General features: G+C 41.3%; 2 protein-coding genes across 8 annotated transcripts in view; one reads left to right on the forward strand and one right to left on the reverse strand.

The window, feature by feature from the left end:
- LOC134631138 (transcription factor SOX-6-like) overlaps window positions 1-7,753 on the reverse strand; it is a 107,083-nt gene extending 99,330 nt beyond the window's left edge. For 4 of the 7 annotated variants that reach the window (XM_063479158.1, XM_063479159.1, XM_063479160.1 and 1 more), the window contains exon 1: window positions 6,895-7,752. The gene's annotated coding sequence lies outside the window, so the exon portion shown is untranslated. Of the gene's footprint in view, window positions 1-5,513; window positions 5,890-6,894 lie in introns of those variants that run through there. The other 3 variants (XM_063479162.1, XM_063479161.1, XM_063479157.1) reach the window with 2 other exon arrangements.
- Window positions 7,754-9,877: 2,124 nt separating this feature from the next.
- On the forward strand, window positions 9,878-13,439 carry lg7h11orf58 (linkage group 7 C11orf58 homolog). The gene is made up of 5 exons (XM_063480962.1): window positions 9,878-10,045; window positions 11,146-11,229; window positions 11,364-11,424; window positions 11,635-11,744; window positions 12,697-13,439. Exons 1-5 carry the CDS (start codon window positions 9,992-9,994, stop codon window positions 12,919-12,921), a joined length of 534 nt encoding a protein of 177 aa, XP_063337032.1. The 5' UTR covers window positions 9,878-9,991; the 3' UTR covers window positions 12,922-13,439.
- Window positions 13,440-18,244: the final 4,805 nt, after the last annotated feature.

The raw sequence follows: 18,244 nt of genomic DNA on the forward strand, positions 1-18,244 counted from the left end.
GGAACGATTTGTGCAACATCAACAGCAGAGTTTCATCAAAAGGTAGTGCAAATAAATTCTTTTGTTTGTTTTAACCTGTTGGGTGTGCCAGAGGGGTGGGGCCTATGTTGCATGACAATCCACAAACAGCAAGCTTTGCTGTTAATTACACAAAAGTGTAAGCGTAAACAGATATTCAAACACTTTCATTCGCTTGATAAAACTTTCCAGCAATTGTTATTAGATATAATTAGTAATTAGATATGAAACCCCACCCTTCTGATTTTGAAGCAGCATAAACTACACAGGAGATGTTTGCCAATGACACTTGCCTTTATTCAGTCCTACAACAGTACAATCCACCCAAGACTCATTGCTTTTTTTAAGATGTGAGCCAGTACTAATCATTAACGTTGAAATCTTTCTTGATCAGCTTTACTGTTAAATTATAAAAATGAACCACAGATAAATTAACATCTGAGGGTTTAGATCTTCCACGCAGGGCATTTAATCCTTGCAAACACAAAAAATAACAGGACAAACATAAGAGTATCAGTTGTGCACTGCACAACTTCAATCTGCAGAACTTTTATATCACCATCACAACAAGTATAACAAACACCAACACAATTACCATAGCCCTAGTATGAAAATAGCAAAGACTCTGTTTCCCACCAATCATACGACTCATGTCACGACAAAGTAGAGCGCCAGAGGGGTTTTTTTGTATGACAGTGTTTTTGGTTTACAGAAAGAAGAAAGTAAGTTCTTTTTCTTTACATTTTTAACACAAATGTTGTTCCAATCTCTGGGTCATGGCTGATCATCTTTACTGCCAGCCACTTCATATACCTTTAGTTTTTTAGTGTTCAATGTAACCCAAAAGGAAAGGAAAGGAAAGAAAGAGGAAGACTGAAAGGCTGAAAGAGAAAGTGGGAATGCAAAAGCAAAGACGATGGACCAGGAAGGACTTAAAAACCTCCTGGAATTGAAAAACGTGCTTCTCTGTGTGATTTCCTTCTTCTGTAAAATCATCAGGAGTGTAATTGCCAAAGCATCTGCTGCCTCTGCTGCTACAGTCCAAGGCCACGACTGCTGACTGACAGATAAAGAGCCACTAGAGCACTTGTGTCAGTCACCTTGTAGCCCTCTAGCCTTATTAGAAATTCAAAAAGCCGGCGATCAGATAGGCCTGACCAAAAATAAAGGCTAACCACAATCATCTAACTTATCCCGATGTACTCTTTGTTTTTGACATTTACTTCTGGCACCAGCGTGTGCTGAAGTTTAGGGGGTTGGTCAACTTCAGGAAAAAAAAAACAGTCATGTCTTTTTCACAATGAGTTAGCCTGTTTTAAGAAACAATAAAGTTACAGTGATGGGTTTTACATAAGCAACACTGAAAATCTACTGAGACGAATCTCTTCTGCTGCAACATTACAGAATATAAAAAAATTCAAATGCTATATCTTCCTGTTTTTTTAATTGTTTTTTGTTTTTTCTGCTCCTTTGGGTTTTTGCATTTACTGATTTGTAATGTAATTGTGTTGATTTTTTTTTTCACAAAATAAATAACATAATTCTGGGAAACAAATTTAAGTTCATGTGCTTTTCTTCCCTTTTTTGTCCTAATGAAAAAGGGAACATCATCAAGTCACTTTTCACTACCTAACATCGTAGTCATCACATAAATGTAAAAATGTTAGTTGGTTGTTTCAGATGCTACAATTTAATTTGTAATTTGCAACATGACTACAATGCAAAGTAAATAAAATCCCACTTTTTCTTTCACACATATGTCTCCACAGGGGAATCAGAATGACAGCTGCTTCATTTAAGGATGCATAAACATACCTTAACTGGGCACAAAGTGTCTCAGCATTAAAGTAAAATACCATCCTGCACTGCTTCTAATGTGTATATACCATAGGCTGGATTTGCTTGGTGATTTATGTTGCCTCAATAATTTAGTTCTTACATTTCCAAAAATGACTTTTTGCAGCGTGGAGAAAAGGCAGCTCTCTGTTTCTTGTCAGCGGTGATGGTAAGTTTTTCCACACAAGAAAAAGCAAGAGAGCAGCAAGAACGATGCTGCCATTTCCACTGCCAAGTCATTCAAATCTCAAAATGAACCAAAAAAATTACAAATGTTTTTTGTTTTACGAATTCATATCATATGATTAAAAAGAGCTTTTGTTTAAAAAAAAAAACAGTAAGAGGTTTAAGGTGGGTTGAAGCCACCTTTTAGAAGTTTTCCTCTTCAGGCAGAAGGCCTAGTCTGTGTCCGTGTTAACAGTGCAACAACCATTTGTCAAAGCGCTCGTGTAAACCACATATTTAGAAATCTTACTCTATCCTTTGCATGTATATAAGAGCTAATGTTAATGTTGCAGACATCAAAGGTTGGCCACACGATGCATAAAGAAAGAACAGGCAGAAAACAGCTGATGAAGATGGAGAAAGCTTGAGCTCCTCTGTGCATCAAGAAACCCCAAAATAAGAGACGCAGTGAATCTGAGAAGATGCCATAATGCCGAGCAAAGACTACATACTGTATGCAAAAATGTGACATGGACGAGAGAGTGTGTCTTGTGTCCTTGCATGGAGGAGATTGTCATTAAGAAGTGTATGTGTCAGGTAAGCTCTTATTTTGAGCTTTTAAAATTGGAAGGCTGGGAGCAGGTGCTGGAGATTCACCGGCAGAAAGAAAAGGTTACCCCGAGACCACCGAAAGAGAGGAGAGAGAAGAATGAAAATGGCACCCCGTTATTCTCTGCTCAGGGGAAAAATTAAGAAGCTGTTTCCAAGGTTATATCATGGTGGAAACATGGGGACGAATCCATAGAGCAGGATGTCCATCCAGTCAGGCCCACATTCACACACTCGCAATGAAGGCACATACATGCGTGCAGGCAGAAAGCCTTGTTATAAATATAGAAATTCATGACAAGGACGCACCATAAAACACACCGAAAATCCTTTTATAGGATACACACCTAACTGTGCCACAAGAACACACACACTGCCGTGGTGCACGCTCATGTGCAAAAACACAATGTAATCAGTGAAAACAGGCATGAGAACAATTAGTCACACATTTGTCTGATTTCTTTCTGGACAAGTGCAAAAAACACAAAAGATGTGAAAGTGCACAAAACAAGCATACACATACATGCACTGTGCGCACAAACACACCTAAGCTTCCACTTTGGTTGGGAAACTTATGGGCATCTGCCAGCATGTTTCAAGTGCTCATTCTCTGGGGCCCCAACCTTTCTTTTTCAGCAGCAACACTGCAATTTGGGTGTGCCGTTGGGCCAGAGATAAGTATAGGCTGACTAATATGCACTTAGGACTCAGGGAGAAATACTTACGGCTAAATGTTTAATTTGTGTTTGTACAACACATGTCCAATTTGGGGGCTGGTGTCTTTTTCAAAGAGCCCGAAAACAAATAATTAGGACTCTCCAGATTGGCCACAGGCTTAAAATTGTGAAGAGACGGGTCTCCGATGAAGGTGACTGACATCCTCCAAAAAAACAACATATGGAAACGTTCAGATCTGCTACAGTGCGGTCAGATGTTAGATAGATGTTAAGCTCAATATGCAGCTAAAACAACAGTAATGCCAAAGAGAGTTAACTTATAGTAGATTCTAAAAATCAAAATTGGGTCTCTTCTGCAGCGAGTGTTTGATTGGTGCCGAAATTCTGACTCTAGTCGTGTCCCTCTTTTTTCTAACAGCTGTAAGATCTCTTAATCTTTTGCCCCTCCGACTGTGCCCTCTGTCTGCCACTAAAGAGTCTCTCTGAATCACACCACAGGAAAAAGGCCTCCCAGCATCCTAAAAAGAAGAAGAAGAAGACGTATATGTGGCACATCAAATTAATGCTGGATTTCTAAGTAAGCCCATTTTTCAACGCTTCACAGTGAGACAAAAAGAAGTGAAACCTGAAATTTTCAAACATTTCAGGATTCAGTTGGAAATAAATGTCATGTGATGATTTTTGAATCACAGCTAAAACAAGGAGCATGCCGATGAAGTGATGACAGAGGAAGATGTAATCAGAAAATGTGACTGTCCACATCAAATTATGGTGTGATGTAATTAAAATAGAACTAAATTTTAAAAAATAGCTGTGAAAAAACAATGACGGAATTAACACATTTCTTTTATATTTTAAATCTGTAAAAATATTATACAGACTAAATCTAATTGTTTTTTTATATATTTTATAAGGCAGGTGACGATTATTTCCCACTTGCTCGAGATCCGATGGACATTGCACATTTCACATTGTTCAGCGGCCGGTCACTGTGTGGACCGGCCGCTGTGTTCACGCTTGTCTGCCTGTTGTCAAGGCTGATTCCCACAGAGGAAGAGGGGGAGGGAAAAAAAAGAAAAGCTGCAGGTCTTCCGTCAGACAGCGGAGAAAGCGCAGCCATGCAGTCTTGAACAATGTGCTGAATTGGCAGCCTATATATAAGTCTGCCATTTGGACCCTCTAATGCCACTTTACCTTATGAGGGAACTTCAACTCGCAGCACCTGCTCAAAACAAAATACCACAGGAGATCGACTCCAGCGGACCCCCCCCCCCCCCTTCCTCGGATTGTTTTTCAGACAGACACTCTCACTTACAAGAGAGTTAAGGAGGAGGGCTGGTGGCGGTGTGTGTGTGTGTGTTGGGGGGGGGGGGGGGGGGGGGTATAAATAGTTCTGCCAGAGTCCAAACAATTAAACAACCTGTTGGAAATTGTCATTATTGCGCGTGGGCAGGCCCAAACTGGCAACCTGAGGATCTGTCAAGCTGGGCGATTCTAAGCGTGAATAGAGGAGTGATTTGATGAGCAAACAAAAACAAAAAGAAGATGAAGGAGTGAAACAATTAACAATTACAGCAGATAGTGGGAAATTGCGCGTTATTACTACAACTCCCGTAACAACAAGCGATGAAAATGTGGTTTCAGATATTTAGGAATGAGTAAAACCGTTAGCCGGACACTCGGCTTCCTTCTCCAGTGGTTTTTAAACTCGTTTTGTCACGCGTGTGATCTCTCTCTCTCTCTCTCTCTCTCTCTCTCTCTCTCTCTCTGAAAGCTCCTTATCTGCCGGCCAGCAGAGGCTTATCTCGGAGGTGTAGCGTGTCTCTAAATACGGGGAACACCCTGAAGTGACTTTATCAGTCGGTGCCCGCCGTTGTCGTGCGCCTTGTCCTCCTGTACCCTCTGTCACATCCCCACCGTGAACTCGGGGCCAAAAGATTTCACACGGTACACAAGGTCCCACGCTGATCTGCCCGAGAAGCGGGTCTCTCTCCCCGCTCTGAAAAAGAAACTTGCCCCTCTCCGCGTGGCTCAAGTTCACGCACCCACGCAATTAACTTCACACATAACCGGCGCCGTCACTCTGTCCGAGTGTCAGGTGAAACTGAAACTCGTGTTCTCCCAGAAAGTTCAGATGCACTGTACGAAAAGAAAAAACGCAAAAAGCCACGTAAAGAAAAAGATGAAGGGGGGTGGAAGGAGACTTACGGACTAACGTCTTATCTCGTGGGCCGTCCCGGGACGCTGTCCTGTCCGGTTGTATTGTCTCGGTGGATCTGTGTGTTGGTGCTGCGGGTCTATTTTCATTTATGGCTCACGGGTTTTTCAAGGATCAGTCTCCGTGACCCCGGAACAGCTCAGGCCCTGAGGACGGGGTTTCTCGCCTCTGTGGTCTGTTTTTCTATCGGTTGTATTCCAGAGCGAGTGGGGAAACGCAGGGGCACCACCACAGTCTCGGCCACGGACAGAACTGTACACTGTGGATGTGCGGCGAGTCCGTGAACGCGCACGAGGACCACAGAGGTCCGGCAGTAGTACCCGACGCGTTCGCGCTGACAGACGAGAGGGCCACCGCTGTGGCCGGAGAGGAAAGTGCTGAAACTGCAGCAGCCCGCATCCTCCAGCCGACCTGAGCGATGGGCTGACTTTAAGAGCGGCTTTATTTCTGTGAAGTGTTCTGAAAATGCTGCTTTCAAATTCAAGTTTGGGGCTCTTGAGAATTATCACTCAAGATAATGAGCTTAAAAACTTTTATGCAAAGTTTTTGAACTCTCGACCTCTTTCTAAATGTCTTTTAATGAGCTCTAAGCCTATAGAACAATTTTCTGGTGCTACAGAACCGCTAATCCATTTCTGTTAATGGTGCGTGACAGGGATGTAGTGGAGGGTGAAGTTTAGCCTGCTTTTCTTGCACGATTGCATCCTTTATGTCTGAAAATAACCTTGAATCTGGATTACACAAACTAAGGGAAGAAAGTGGAAATGCGCTGAAAAATATTGGAAAATGTGTGTTTTGGTATTTTTTAAAGAATTGTTTTTCTTTATTGTTAATTTTATATAATATCTAAATATGTATGTTCAGTTTGAGGCTCTCCTCACAAGCATGCGGTTTTACCGTGGCTGTTATAAATATAATTACAGGTGAAAACGACCAAAACGTTTAATAATTTGCAGTATTATCATAATACAAACAGTGTGAAAACAACTATAACAGACGGCGAGCTCCTGACAAAGCTTACTATCACTTAATTACAAACCTATTTCAATCTAATTCTGTGACTGGATCTAAATCTGAGTCATTTATGACAAAGAAAAATGACTACGGAACTTTTTCCCTATAAGCTCTACAGCACCAAACTTTTCTAAAAGAATTGCCCGGAGTTACTTTTTCAGGTGATGCGGTCCAATCACAGCCCTGCTGTGGAGTTTAAGCACAGTCCTGCAGCCCGGGTCTGCGGCTGTCATCGCGGTTTGTTGTGGAGCAGAGATAAGCGGAGCGCGCACGGACTTTTCAAAACAAGCAGCCCAGGTGGTGGCGCGGGCTGACAGTCCCGGCGCCTCCACGCAGATGAGGCAGGACGGGTCTTACCTGGATTCAGTCGTTCGTCATGCGCTGTGTGCTTCTTGCAAACTTGACGACTCTTCGGGGGGAGCGACGCTGACAGAGTTTTCGGCGGCGAGAACAGGAGTCAGTGCAAACAGCTTCCAAATCCCGTGCGTAAAGTCACCATCGCTGGAGCCTGTCGCGGACTTTGGTAACTCCGTGTTTGCGCTCCGCCGAGGATCAGAAAGTACACCGGGACACTTCGGCGTCGTCGTCAGAAGTTGCGCTGAGTCACACCGGAGGTCACCCGGAGGATTTTTTTAATCAAAAGTATTTCAGGTTATTTCCCGGCCGGCGCTGTGTGGCGGCTTAAGTGAGAGTGCGGGGCACTATCGGGTGAAGAGGCAGAGGCTGGATAACCCCTCCTCTCTCTCCCTCTGGCTCTCTCTCTCCTTTCCTCTCTCTCCCTCGGCTATTTATCCGTCTCTGTCCGCCTGTGTCACTTTCTTTGTTTATGTTTGATGAAACGTAAACCATTCTATATTTTTCTTGTTCACTCCTGTACAGGTACTTTTTTCCCCTGACTTTTCTTGTCACCCGTGTCCAGCCTTTCCTCTCAGTGTGTGTGCAGCCTTTGAGCGCACGTGTGTGCATGCTCGCACCAGGCTGCCGGTCACCAACTCACGATCACCCGCGCGATTAAAAAAGGAATAAAATTGCGTTTTGATTTCCTTGATTCCTCCGTGATTTTATTCCCCTTGCAAACATTTTTTTTCTTTTTTTGTATCAGAAATCACCCAGAACTAAAACTCACGCAGTGATTAGGCTAAGCTGCTTGTTTTATATTGATTAAAAAATATATTGATCAAAAAATGGGATGGGGGACATTTTAGTAAATAAATACCAATGAAAGGTTTTTTTACTCTGTTTTGCAATAACATGAACATATATATGTATATATAATATTTTCAAAATCAATGTATACATTATTTTATATATTATATATAAAATCAATTTGAACAACAAATTGTGCATATTAATACTTCTCTCTTGTGTGTTTGTTTTTTGTTTAGTTGTTTTGTTTTGTTTTGTTTTGTTTTTTAAATAATAAAAGAGATCTGTAAATCAGGATCCGGCCTATTCTTCATTTTCCTAAAGAAAAAAATATTTGATGTAAATTAATACATGAGGGGGATGAGATTGGTGGATGCAACGTCTTAAGCCCATTTACATGAACGAGTTTCCCGTTTAATACCTCGTTAATTGTCCTTCGCAAAAATGAAGTGTGAGGTCCTGTCAGAGGTGTGAGCGCCTCTGGGCTCGGTCTTCATAATATTTACTCTCGCGCCACCTTTTGGCGGGTTTAGTGAAGGTCGATCATCCTAAACTTAATTTTAAACCAAACGTGCCCCCACAAAGGCGGCTTTGAAAACAGCTACATATAAATATGTGACGGTATAAAAATATCTTTCAAGCTTTAGTTTAACGAGATTCCAAGGGAAATGACTAATCGGATAAAAAACATAAATATATTAGAAACCACTCAGTGTGAGCTTTATTTTATATCTGGCCTAAAATTAACAGCATTGGTAATTACCAAAATAGTTTTTTTTTATGTTAGTGGATAGTTAATCCAATAGTATGCTCTTTAATCAAAACGATATGTTTAATGTTAAAATATAACTATTGCTGTTGTAGTCCATGAAATTTCAAAGTTTGAAATTTCAAAAAGCCGAAAAATAGCAGAACATTTTGGGGGTTTTATTTATTGTTAAGATCGCAAAATACAGGTATTTACTTTCATTCATGAATAGAAAAAATTGTTCCAGTTTTTGAATGTTTATTTAATTTCTGACTTCAGAGGGAAGTCCAGCTTGTCCAAATGTAATTAGAAAATACAATTATAATACAACAAAAACTTTATGTTGAGCGGATTTTTTTAATTATTATTATTATTATTATTGTTATTATTATTATTTCAATGTTCCTTGGCATTAAACAACCAAATACAGTTGGAAAGCCTGTTTATTTCCACTGCATTTGTGGGTTGAGCAGCAGAGTTGAGTAGGTGCGTTGTGCCCCTGAAAACCTTGCCATAGGCCAACTTCTGGGGGGGGGGGAGTGAGCCCTAGTACCATCTCCAGATTAAAGGACAAATTCCATGTAACGAGAGATGACAGAAACAGGCCATGAAGTGGGCATCCCAAGAAAATGACATGACAAGAAGACTGTTTCCTCAATCTGTGAGCACTTAGGAACCACAGGAAGTCTTCTACAGGTCAAGGCTCATAACAACTTTTGATGGAGGCAGTGTGATGGTGTAGGGCGTCATCTCCCTCACTTGAAAAACTAAGCTTGTCATCACAGGAGGCAATCTCAATGCAGCGATATTGAGATTAGATTCTGCAACCAGAGGCAATCATTTGGCCCAATACTGCAGAGATATGGTCTCTGCAGTATTGGGCCAAATGCTATCCTCCAAGATGACAACACTTGCCCCGACAGAGCGGGGTTTACCAGAGGCTACCTCCAGAGTTTGGGAGTGAAGAAGATGGAATAGCCTGCCTACAGTCCTGACCTCAACCCTACTGAACACTCGTGGGAGCAGTTTGGGTGTGCTGTTTATTCCAGAGTGACCAAGCACATTGGCTGACTTGTGACAAATGCTAGTTGAAGAATGGGATGCCACACCACAGCAGTGTGACCAAGCTGGTGACCAACACGAGGAGGAAGTGGCTGGCTGTTGTGAATGTGTATGACAATTGACAGAGGTGATAGCAGCACCATTTAAGGGGGGAATAAACAGGCTTTCCAGGAGTATAAGATTTATTGTCAAGAAGCATTGTTACAACAATGCCTCACTTTTTGTGCTAAGTTTATATCTAAACACACACACACACAGAGAGAGAGCGAGAGAGAGAGAGAGAGAGCATGAAATAACCGCTATGTAGATTTGATGACGAGTTTTTGTTGTGAGGAGAACTCTCCGCAGTGTGGCGGCACAGAGTCGACACAACCAGCAGCAACATAAACGAAGAAGACTGCACAGGAAGTGGGGATAGTAGGATTGTTGACATAGCCTGCTAGCTTTTGCTAGGTGGCATGATATTTTGTCGATATTTTTCTAAAGTTTTCGTTCACAATGAGCTCTCCAGAGGACAGGCATGGAACAAAACGATCGGCGTCTCCCAGTCAAGTGAGTAAAACGCTTAAAAACGAAACTAGCCCTGGGCGAGAGCTACGAACCACCAGGGAACGGCTAGCGTCGCTGTAGCAGGTTTGCTAACGTTGGGATTCAAAGCGTGATTGTTAGAATAGGAAAGTTTATTGAACTCATTCCCCTTTTTAGGATGACTCAAAACTATATTACATGAACTACGATATAATATTTACTATGTTTTCGCTTTGTTTTGGCCCGAATGTAAGCAGATAATATTTACTTATGTATTTTATTTAGATATTAAAGTCACTGTGGTGTAAGTGTTGGGTAATTATCATTTTGTGCATATATATTAAAAAAAAAAAAGTTATGACACATTTATTGCTGTCGATAGAGATACGTGTAAATCACCACTATTTGAACCTGATTTTAATTACTATTATTGATAAATAACACATGCATTGTTTGTTTCATATTGCGCTGTTTTACAGACTAAATCCCTTACAAAAAAATAAATTTTAAAAAATGAAACATGCAAAAGACGAGACGATAATAGAATATAAAATGAAAAGAATGAAACATTAGAATTTCCCCTTTCACTGGTACAAAGCGTGTTACAGAAATGTCTGAGTGAACAGAGATGAGTTTAGGTTCACAGAAACCTCAGTGGTGCAGCAAGAGCATTTTATATAACAGCTGCAAAATCCCAAAATAATGACGCTGTAGTGATATAAGGCCATGTTTATTGTCTATGAGTAACAACCTTCAGCCATCAAATGCTTTGCATCTTTTCTTGAAAAGTGGCTTAAATTGCAACAAACAGGAAAATGCTTCAGGCGTCATGTTAATAAACTAAACTAATGAAAACAGGACTGAAAGCAGGATTGCAGATAATGCACAACTTAACTCATAATTAATGAACAAACAAAAAAAAACAGGTGAGTTGAGGTGTGGTCAGAAAAAGGGAAGTCTAGCCCTGCTGATCAGAAACATTTATGACTGTTTCAAAATAATCTCTTTTTTTTTTCTTCTTTTTTTTTTTAAAGGTAATGATATCAGAATCATGTTTTTGATTCAGTCTGGCTCTTGATGCGCTTGTTTGAACATCCACATGATGAGAGTGTTTGCCTTTGCAGGATGGGGGTACACAGTGGGCCTCTGCTGATTTGGGAAGCGATGAGAGAAAGCAAAAGTTTTTACGGCTGATGGGCGCGGGCAAGGTTTGTTTGTGTTTTGATTCATTTTATTGGAGACTCACAGACCAAAGCAAAGTAAAAATAGGCCCTGTTACTTCATGCTTCACTGCCTGAAGTTGTGACAGTTAAGGTAAAGTGGGACTGTTGCTGTTTTACAGAAAGAACACACTGGGCGTCTTGTCATTGGTGACCACAAGTCAACATCTCACTTCCGCAGTGGTAAGCTTGTTATTTAGTTTTTGGAAAATGTGGTATTTGCTCTGCTTTCGCAAACTGTCATCCTGCGCCTCTCACACATGCTGTGTCATCCTTACGCCCAAAACAATTAAATCGGCTTCGCTACCACACATCCGCCACACAGGTCTATCCATGCTTGGATAGAGCTGTACTGGCTGGTTGTGCCTGCTGTGACTGGTGTCTCCTCTGCAGGTCAGGAAGATCAGAAGATCAATGAGCAGCTGGAGCTGCAGTACCAGCAGGGAATGGATGGGAAGTTGTCAGGACGCAACCGGAGGCATTGTGGTCTGGGTTTCAGTGAGGTGAGGGGTCATACATGCTAGACTATATAGAAAAAAAGGCAGAAAACAAAGGTGTAGTAGATCCAAGAACACTTACTTTTAATTATAACTGGATGTTATGCTAAATCCTTTAATTTATTATGTGCGCATCCTGTAAAACCTACATCTTTTTTTCACTGTCTAAGCATAAAAACGTATTGAAACCAACCTTAGAGCCACAGAGGGATGCAGTTAGTATGCTACTGTTATTACTTCAGTGCCAATACCCAATGAGTCCCAGCCCTAATTTGCACTCGAAGGAGATGCTCAGTGTTATTCACGTCAGTAGTCAGTGGTTATTATGATGTGGATGACTAGTGTAGTAAGCTGTGTTAAGATACAATACAGCTGCATATCAGAAGCATCTTGTTTCAGTTTTCAAACTGGTTAGTTTGCTATTCTTCTGAATCTCAGATGACAAAACAGGCAATGCTTTGGATGACTCAAATAATTTTTAAGTGACATGAAATCAAATGATTTGTCATTCATGTTTGGTTTAAAACTGCAGCTTGATGAAGATACCAAGCATCCAAATTGTAATACTTTAAATACTTTAGACTTTAAGATTTGACAGATTTGGAGGTAGCTCTGTATTTCTTTTCATGTAAATGTTTACATCCCTAAATTGTATTTAAAGTTTTTGAACTACAACTCTCCATTTTAATTGGGAAACCATATTTTGCATCCATATTGCATTGCTGATAATTATTTGTGACAAAACTTCAGCAACATGACGACAAGCGCAGTGTTTTTTTTTAATGGAAATTTGGGGTTTTGTTTTGGCAGAAATATCTGCCAAATCACAGGCACATCTGTTTACACTCTGGACTTTTAGGATATTCTGTTACCAGGCAACCTGCTTCCATGTGAACAGAAGTAATATCATACTAATACTAATTAGAAGTAAATCATCTTTTGGCTCTCTTATCCTCAGTCTGAAACCCAGCCAGAGTTGATCCCTTCACCACCAGTGGATGGACAGACAAAAGAAGCTGAGCCAGAGAAGTCCAGCAGTGAGAAAGAGCCCACAGAAGCTCAGGACAAAGGCAGCGATCCTGAGCCGAAAGAAAAAACTTCAGAGGAGTCTGAAACCAGCCCGGACAGTAGGAACGAGGAACTGAAACACGACTACAAAGCAGCTTTTGTGAAATCCTTGTAATGCTGATGAGACCGGCAGGGAGGAATTAGTTTTTGTAATATTACGTTTGTAAGTTTTGGTGTTAAATGTTGAACGGTAGGCCGTCATCCATCATAGAGCCAATCGTTAGACTACATTCTGGTGTGCATGTCGTCAAAGAATGAAGTCTGCAGGCTGAGTGGCAGTACCACATGATCAAGTTTTTATTTCGTTTGGACATTTTAACAGTCACTGCATTTGCCATGAATTGTGCTGAATGAAACAGGATTACCTGGCATTAGTTTTGATTGGTATACAAATGGAGAATTTTGTGTTTTCTTGAAAACCAATAAAAATCATTTTCAGTTAAAACCGTGGTGGAATATGAGATTTATAGGACTGAAAAATAAATTTTGAACATTCTGTTCAAAGTCAATTTTATACTCATTTTAAGTGTCTCAATGTAAAACCAAAATATTGTCTCTCTTCAGCACGATTTTTTTTTCTGTCAACAGTTTTGGGCATCAGTATTAAAGCTTGAACAGCAAAACTGCACCACATACTTCTGTTACTTTGTGATAGACATTAAGTATTTGTTTTCCAATAATTCATTTGAGAAAACTTTAAAATTTCTATTTTGGGTAAAGATTTAAATTTTCATTCTTTTCAGATTTGGTTGATCTATTATGGAATAATGAAAAGTCACAATGTGACTAAAAAGTGAAGAAATCTGGTGTCAGAGTAGATCGCAAAGAAGTCCGTAAAATCAGTGAAGAGAATGGTGTAGAAAATACTGGTTGTGATTTTCAGGCCCACGTGCAGGCCTGTGTCCTAAAGCAGAGTTATTACGATAACGTTTTGTGCTGGATGCAGTAGAGCATCTCTGGAGGTACACGTCAAACCCTCCCTTGAAGCAGATGGGCTACAGCAGCAGAAGACCACACTGTGTGGCACTCCTGTCAGCTAAGAACAGGAAACACAGGCTACATTCTAGCACGGGCTCACCAAAATTGGACGGCAGAAGGAGGATTTCTGATTTGATGAATCTTGCTTTCTGTTGCGAGATCTGGATGGTAGAGTCAGAATTCGGCACACATCCTCATGGATGTATGGATCTATCTTGCCTTGTGTCAGTGGTTCAGGGTTGTGGTGTTGGAGATATTGACTTGGCACTCCGGGGCTCCTTGGCACCAACTGAGCATCTTTAAAACAGCACAGGCTGCCTGAGTATCCTTGCTAATCACATTCTTCATAAAGGGACCAGTGTACCCATCTTGTGATGGTTTCTTCCAAATGAAATAGAGAAACATGTCAGTTGATATAGATACCTTCTCAGTGTTCTGTAAGAATAAATCTTCATGGTTTCTGTGATTTTCAGGCACAGTCCTATAACTGTAAATGCCCTTTAATGAAACCTTAACTGGGGTATTTCTTCAATTCATGCCATGGTAATTATTCAGTTATAGATAATAACCAATTGGATGGTGGAAAATGTTAGTCCCAAGGGAAATACACTGGTGATACAGGAGATTCTTGCAGTTTTGCCACCAAGAGGTCAAAATTTCCACTCATTGATGACTCATAACTGGAAATCTGTCCAGAATGTACTGTGCCTCTCACCCAGTCTCAGCTAAAGTAGACTCCAAACAGAAAAGACTATCAGGTTAAAGCTGGTCTCTATTTCTAACAAAGTGTATACCAAGCTGTACATCACACATGCAGTTGGTGAAACAGTTAACAGTGAACACGAGGACGGGCATATTGAGGCTGCATCAAGGAGAGTGATGACATAAGATAAACAAATGTGATGGTGAAGACATATTTAATTGCAGGCATTGCAAAAACTCTCTGTGCAGAAGTTTGCTCTTGCATGGGCAGAGGGGCGGGTTAACCAGGATATCCAACTCCTTATAGCTTCCTCCTCAGGAGCTGAATTTAACGATGGTGAGATGATAAACTGACAGGGCTTCTTTGTCATTTTCTCACACAAAACAAAACAAGAATTTCAGATTTTGGCAAATAAACTTGTGCTGATATTTGATGGCCTGGATGAGTGGGGGCTGTCTGGTCTTGTATTTCAGGGCAAGTTTTGGTGGATGTTCTTCTGACAAATCTGTTCGAGGGGAACCTGTTGCTCTCTGTGCACATCTGGATTACCACCAGTCCCACAACTGCAAATTGCATTCTAGGTGACTGTGTTGTATGAGGTACCAGGATTTAAGGATCCACAGAGGGAAGACTACTTCAGGAAAAAAATAAATACATTTCAGATTAAAAGATTACCAGTAGAGTCATTTTGCATATTCAGTCAACCACAAACCAATGTGTCTTGTTGCTTCAGACTTTAGTCATCCAATCTAATAAACACCAAAAGAGTCAATAGCAGAATAAATGGTTTGGCTGAGATTTGGAAAATATTTCATGGGCGCAACCCCCCTTACTTTTGAGCTAAGTTTATTTACATTTATATAAATTATTAGCCACCGGTAGCATTTCTCGATGTTACCCACTTCCTCTGTCTGTCGATCGTACATTCCCATGCAGGGCTAGGCTTCCACAAGAGTTCCTCCTCTTGTTCCTTATCACAGTCTGTCTGCAGCTCATCTTTCTGATGTATTCGTAGATGCTCCGTTTCATCTTGTATTGTGACTCTGACACTCACCACATATTCCCTCTTTCTGTTGCTCTTAGAGCCTCAGGGTGCTGGAGTTCTGTGCATTGTCAGGAGCTTTCATATCTTGGCATCAGTGGCATCCATCTCGTCATGTGGCCAGCTTATTATTCCAGCTAGTATCTGATGACTGGTAGGGCTGTACAGATGGTTTGGATCTTGTTCCTACCATTGAGCTGGCTTCCCAGCAACCGACTTACCTTCTGGAGATACAGTGGCTTGCAAAAGTATTCGGCCCCCTTGAACCTTTCCACATTTTGTCACATTACAGCCACAAACATGAATCAATTTTATTGGAATTCCACGTGAAAGACCAAAACAAAGTGGTGTACACGTGAGAAGTGGAACGAAAATCATACATGATTCCAAACATTTTTTACAAATAAATAACTGCAAAGTGGGGTGTGTGTAATTATTCAGCCCCCTTTGGTCTGAGTGCAGTCAGTTGCCCATAGACATTGCCTGATGAGTGCTAATGACTAAATAGAGTGCACCTGTGTGTAATCTAATGTCAGTACAAATACAGCTGCTCTGTGACGGCCTCAGAGGTTGTCTAAGAGAATGTTAGGAGCAACAACACCATGAAGTCCAAAGAACACACCAGACAGGTCAGGGATAAAGTTATTGAGAAATTTAAAGCAGGCTTAGGCTACAAAAAGATTTCCCAAGCCTTGGACATCCCACGGAGCACTGTTCAAGCGATCATTCAGAAATGGAAGGAGTATGGCACAACTGTAAACCTACCAAGACAAGGCCGTCCACCTAAACTCACAGGCCGAACAAGGAGAGTGCTGATCAGAAATGCAGCCAAGAGGCCCATGGTGACTCTGGACGAGCTGCAGAGATCTACAGCTCAGGTGGGGGAATCTGTCCATAGGACAACTATTAGTCGTGCACTGCACAAAGTTGGCCTTTATGGAAGAGTGGCAAGAAGAAAGCCATTGTTAACAGAAAACCATAAGAAGTCCCGTTTGCAGTTTGCCACAAGCCATGTGGGGGACACAGCAAACATGTGGAAGAAGGTGCTCTGGTCAGATGAGACCAAAATGGAACTTTTTGGCCAAAATGCAAAACGCTATGTGTGGCGGAAAACTAACACTGCACATCACTCTGAACACACCATCCTCACTGTCAAATATGGTGGTGGCAGCATCATGCTCTGGGGGTGCTTCTCTTCAGCAGGGACAGGGAAGCTGGTCAGAGTTGATGGGAAGATGGATGGAGCCAAATACAGGGCAATCTTGGAAGAAAACCTCTTGGAGTCTGCCAAAGACTTGGGACTGGGGCGGAGGTTCACCTTCCAGCAGGACAACGACCCTAAACATAAAGTCAGGGCAACAATGGAATGGTTTAAAACAAAACATATCCATGTGTTAGAATGGCCCAGTCAAAATCCAGATCTAAATCCAATCGAGAATCTGTGGCAAGATCTGAAAACTGCTGTTCACAAACGCTGTCCATCTAATCTGACTGAGCTGGAGCTGTTTTGCAAAGAATGGGCAAGGATTTCAGTCTCTAGATGTGCAAAGCTGGTAGAGACCTACCCTAAAAGACTGGCAGCTGTAATTGCAGAAAAAGGTGGTTCTACAAAGTATTGACTCAGGGGGCTGAATAATTACGCACACCCCACTTTTCAGTTATTTATTTGTAAAAAATGTTTGGAATCATGTATGATTTTTGTTCCACTTCTCACGTGTACACCACTTTGTATTGGTCTTTCACGTGGAATTCCAATAAAATTGATTCATGTTTGTGGCTGTAATGTGACAAAATGTGGAAAGGTTCAAGGGGGCCGAATACTTTTGCAAGCCACTGTATGTGGCTGTGGCTGACCTTCATGCATCTTCATTATAATTCCTGTTGGCCTGTGGGATACTCAGGTACTTGTAGCTGTCCTGTATATCTGATATACACCCTTCTGGCATGCATTCATTCCGCATTACCTTCCCTCCCTTTGCAACAATTTGTCTACACTTATTCAGTCCAAATTAGATTCTGATGTCCTTACTGTAGAAGCTGGTGATATAGATCAGTGAGTTTGTCTCCCTGGAATGCAGCTTGATGTCATCCATATACAGAAAGTGTCTGATGGTCCTTCCACTTCTGAATCTATATCCATATCCACTTTTAGTGACGAGCTAGCTTCAGGGGTTGAGGCCTGTGCAGAACAGTAGGGACAGTGCATCACCTTGGTGTATTCTGCACTTCATAGTAACTTATGTGATTGCCTTGGAGTTGGTCTCCCACAGTCCCAGCAAGTTCCTGATGAATGTTATCGGCACACTATTAGCCTTTTACAGTGCCAAGCACTCCAGGATCCATGTGTGGGGTAGTGAGTCGTAAGCTTTCTTTTAGTCAATCCAGGCAGTGCTCAGGTTGGCTTGTCTGGTCTTAGAGTCCTGGTCTACTGCACTATTTACCAAGCAATTCAATTTTATTTATATAGTGTAAAATCAGAACTACACGCCAAAGCCTTAAGTTTGTAAGGTAAAGACGCTACAGTAATACAGAGAAAACCACAACAATCATATGACACCCTGTGAGCACTGTGAACAGTGGGAAGGAAAAACTCCCTATTAACAGGAAGAAACCTCCAGCAGAACCAGGCTCAGCGTGGGGCGGCCATCTGCCACGAAGGCTTAATATTGTTGGAAAATAAATTAGATTATGTTTATATGTATTCTCTAATATGCT

Source organism: Pelmatolapia mariae, linkage group LG7 (assembly GCF_036321145.2).
Source record: "Pelmatolapia mariae isolate MD_Pm_ZW linkage group LG7, Pm_UMD_F_2, whole genome shotgun sequence".
NCBI lineage: Eukaryota > Metazoa > Chordata > Actinopteri > Cichliformes > Cichlidae > Pelmatolapia > Pelmatolapia mariae.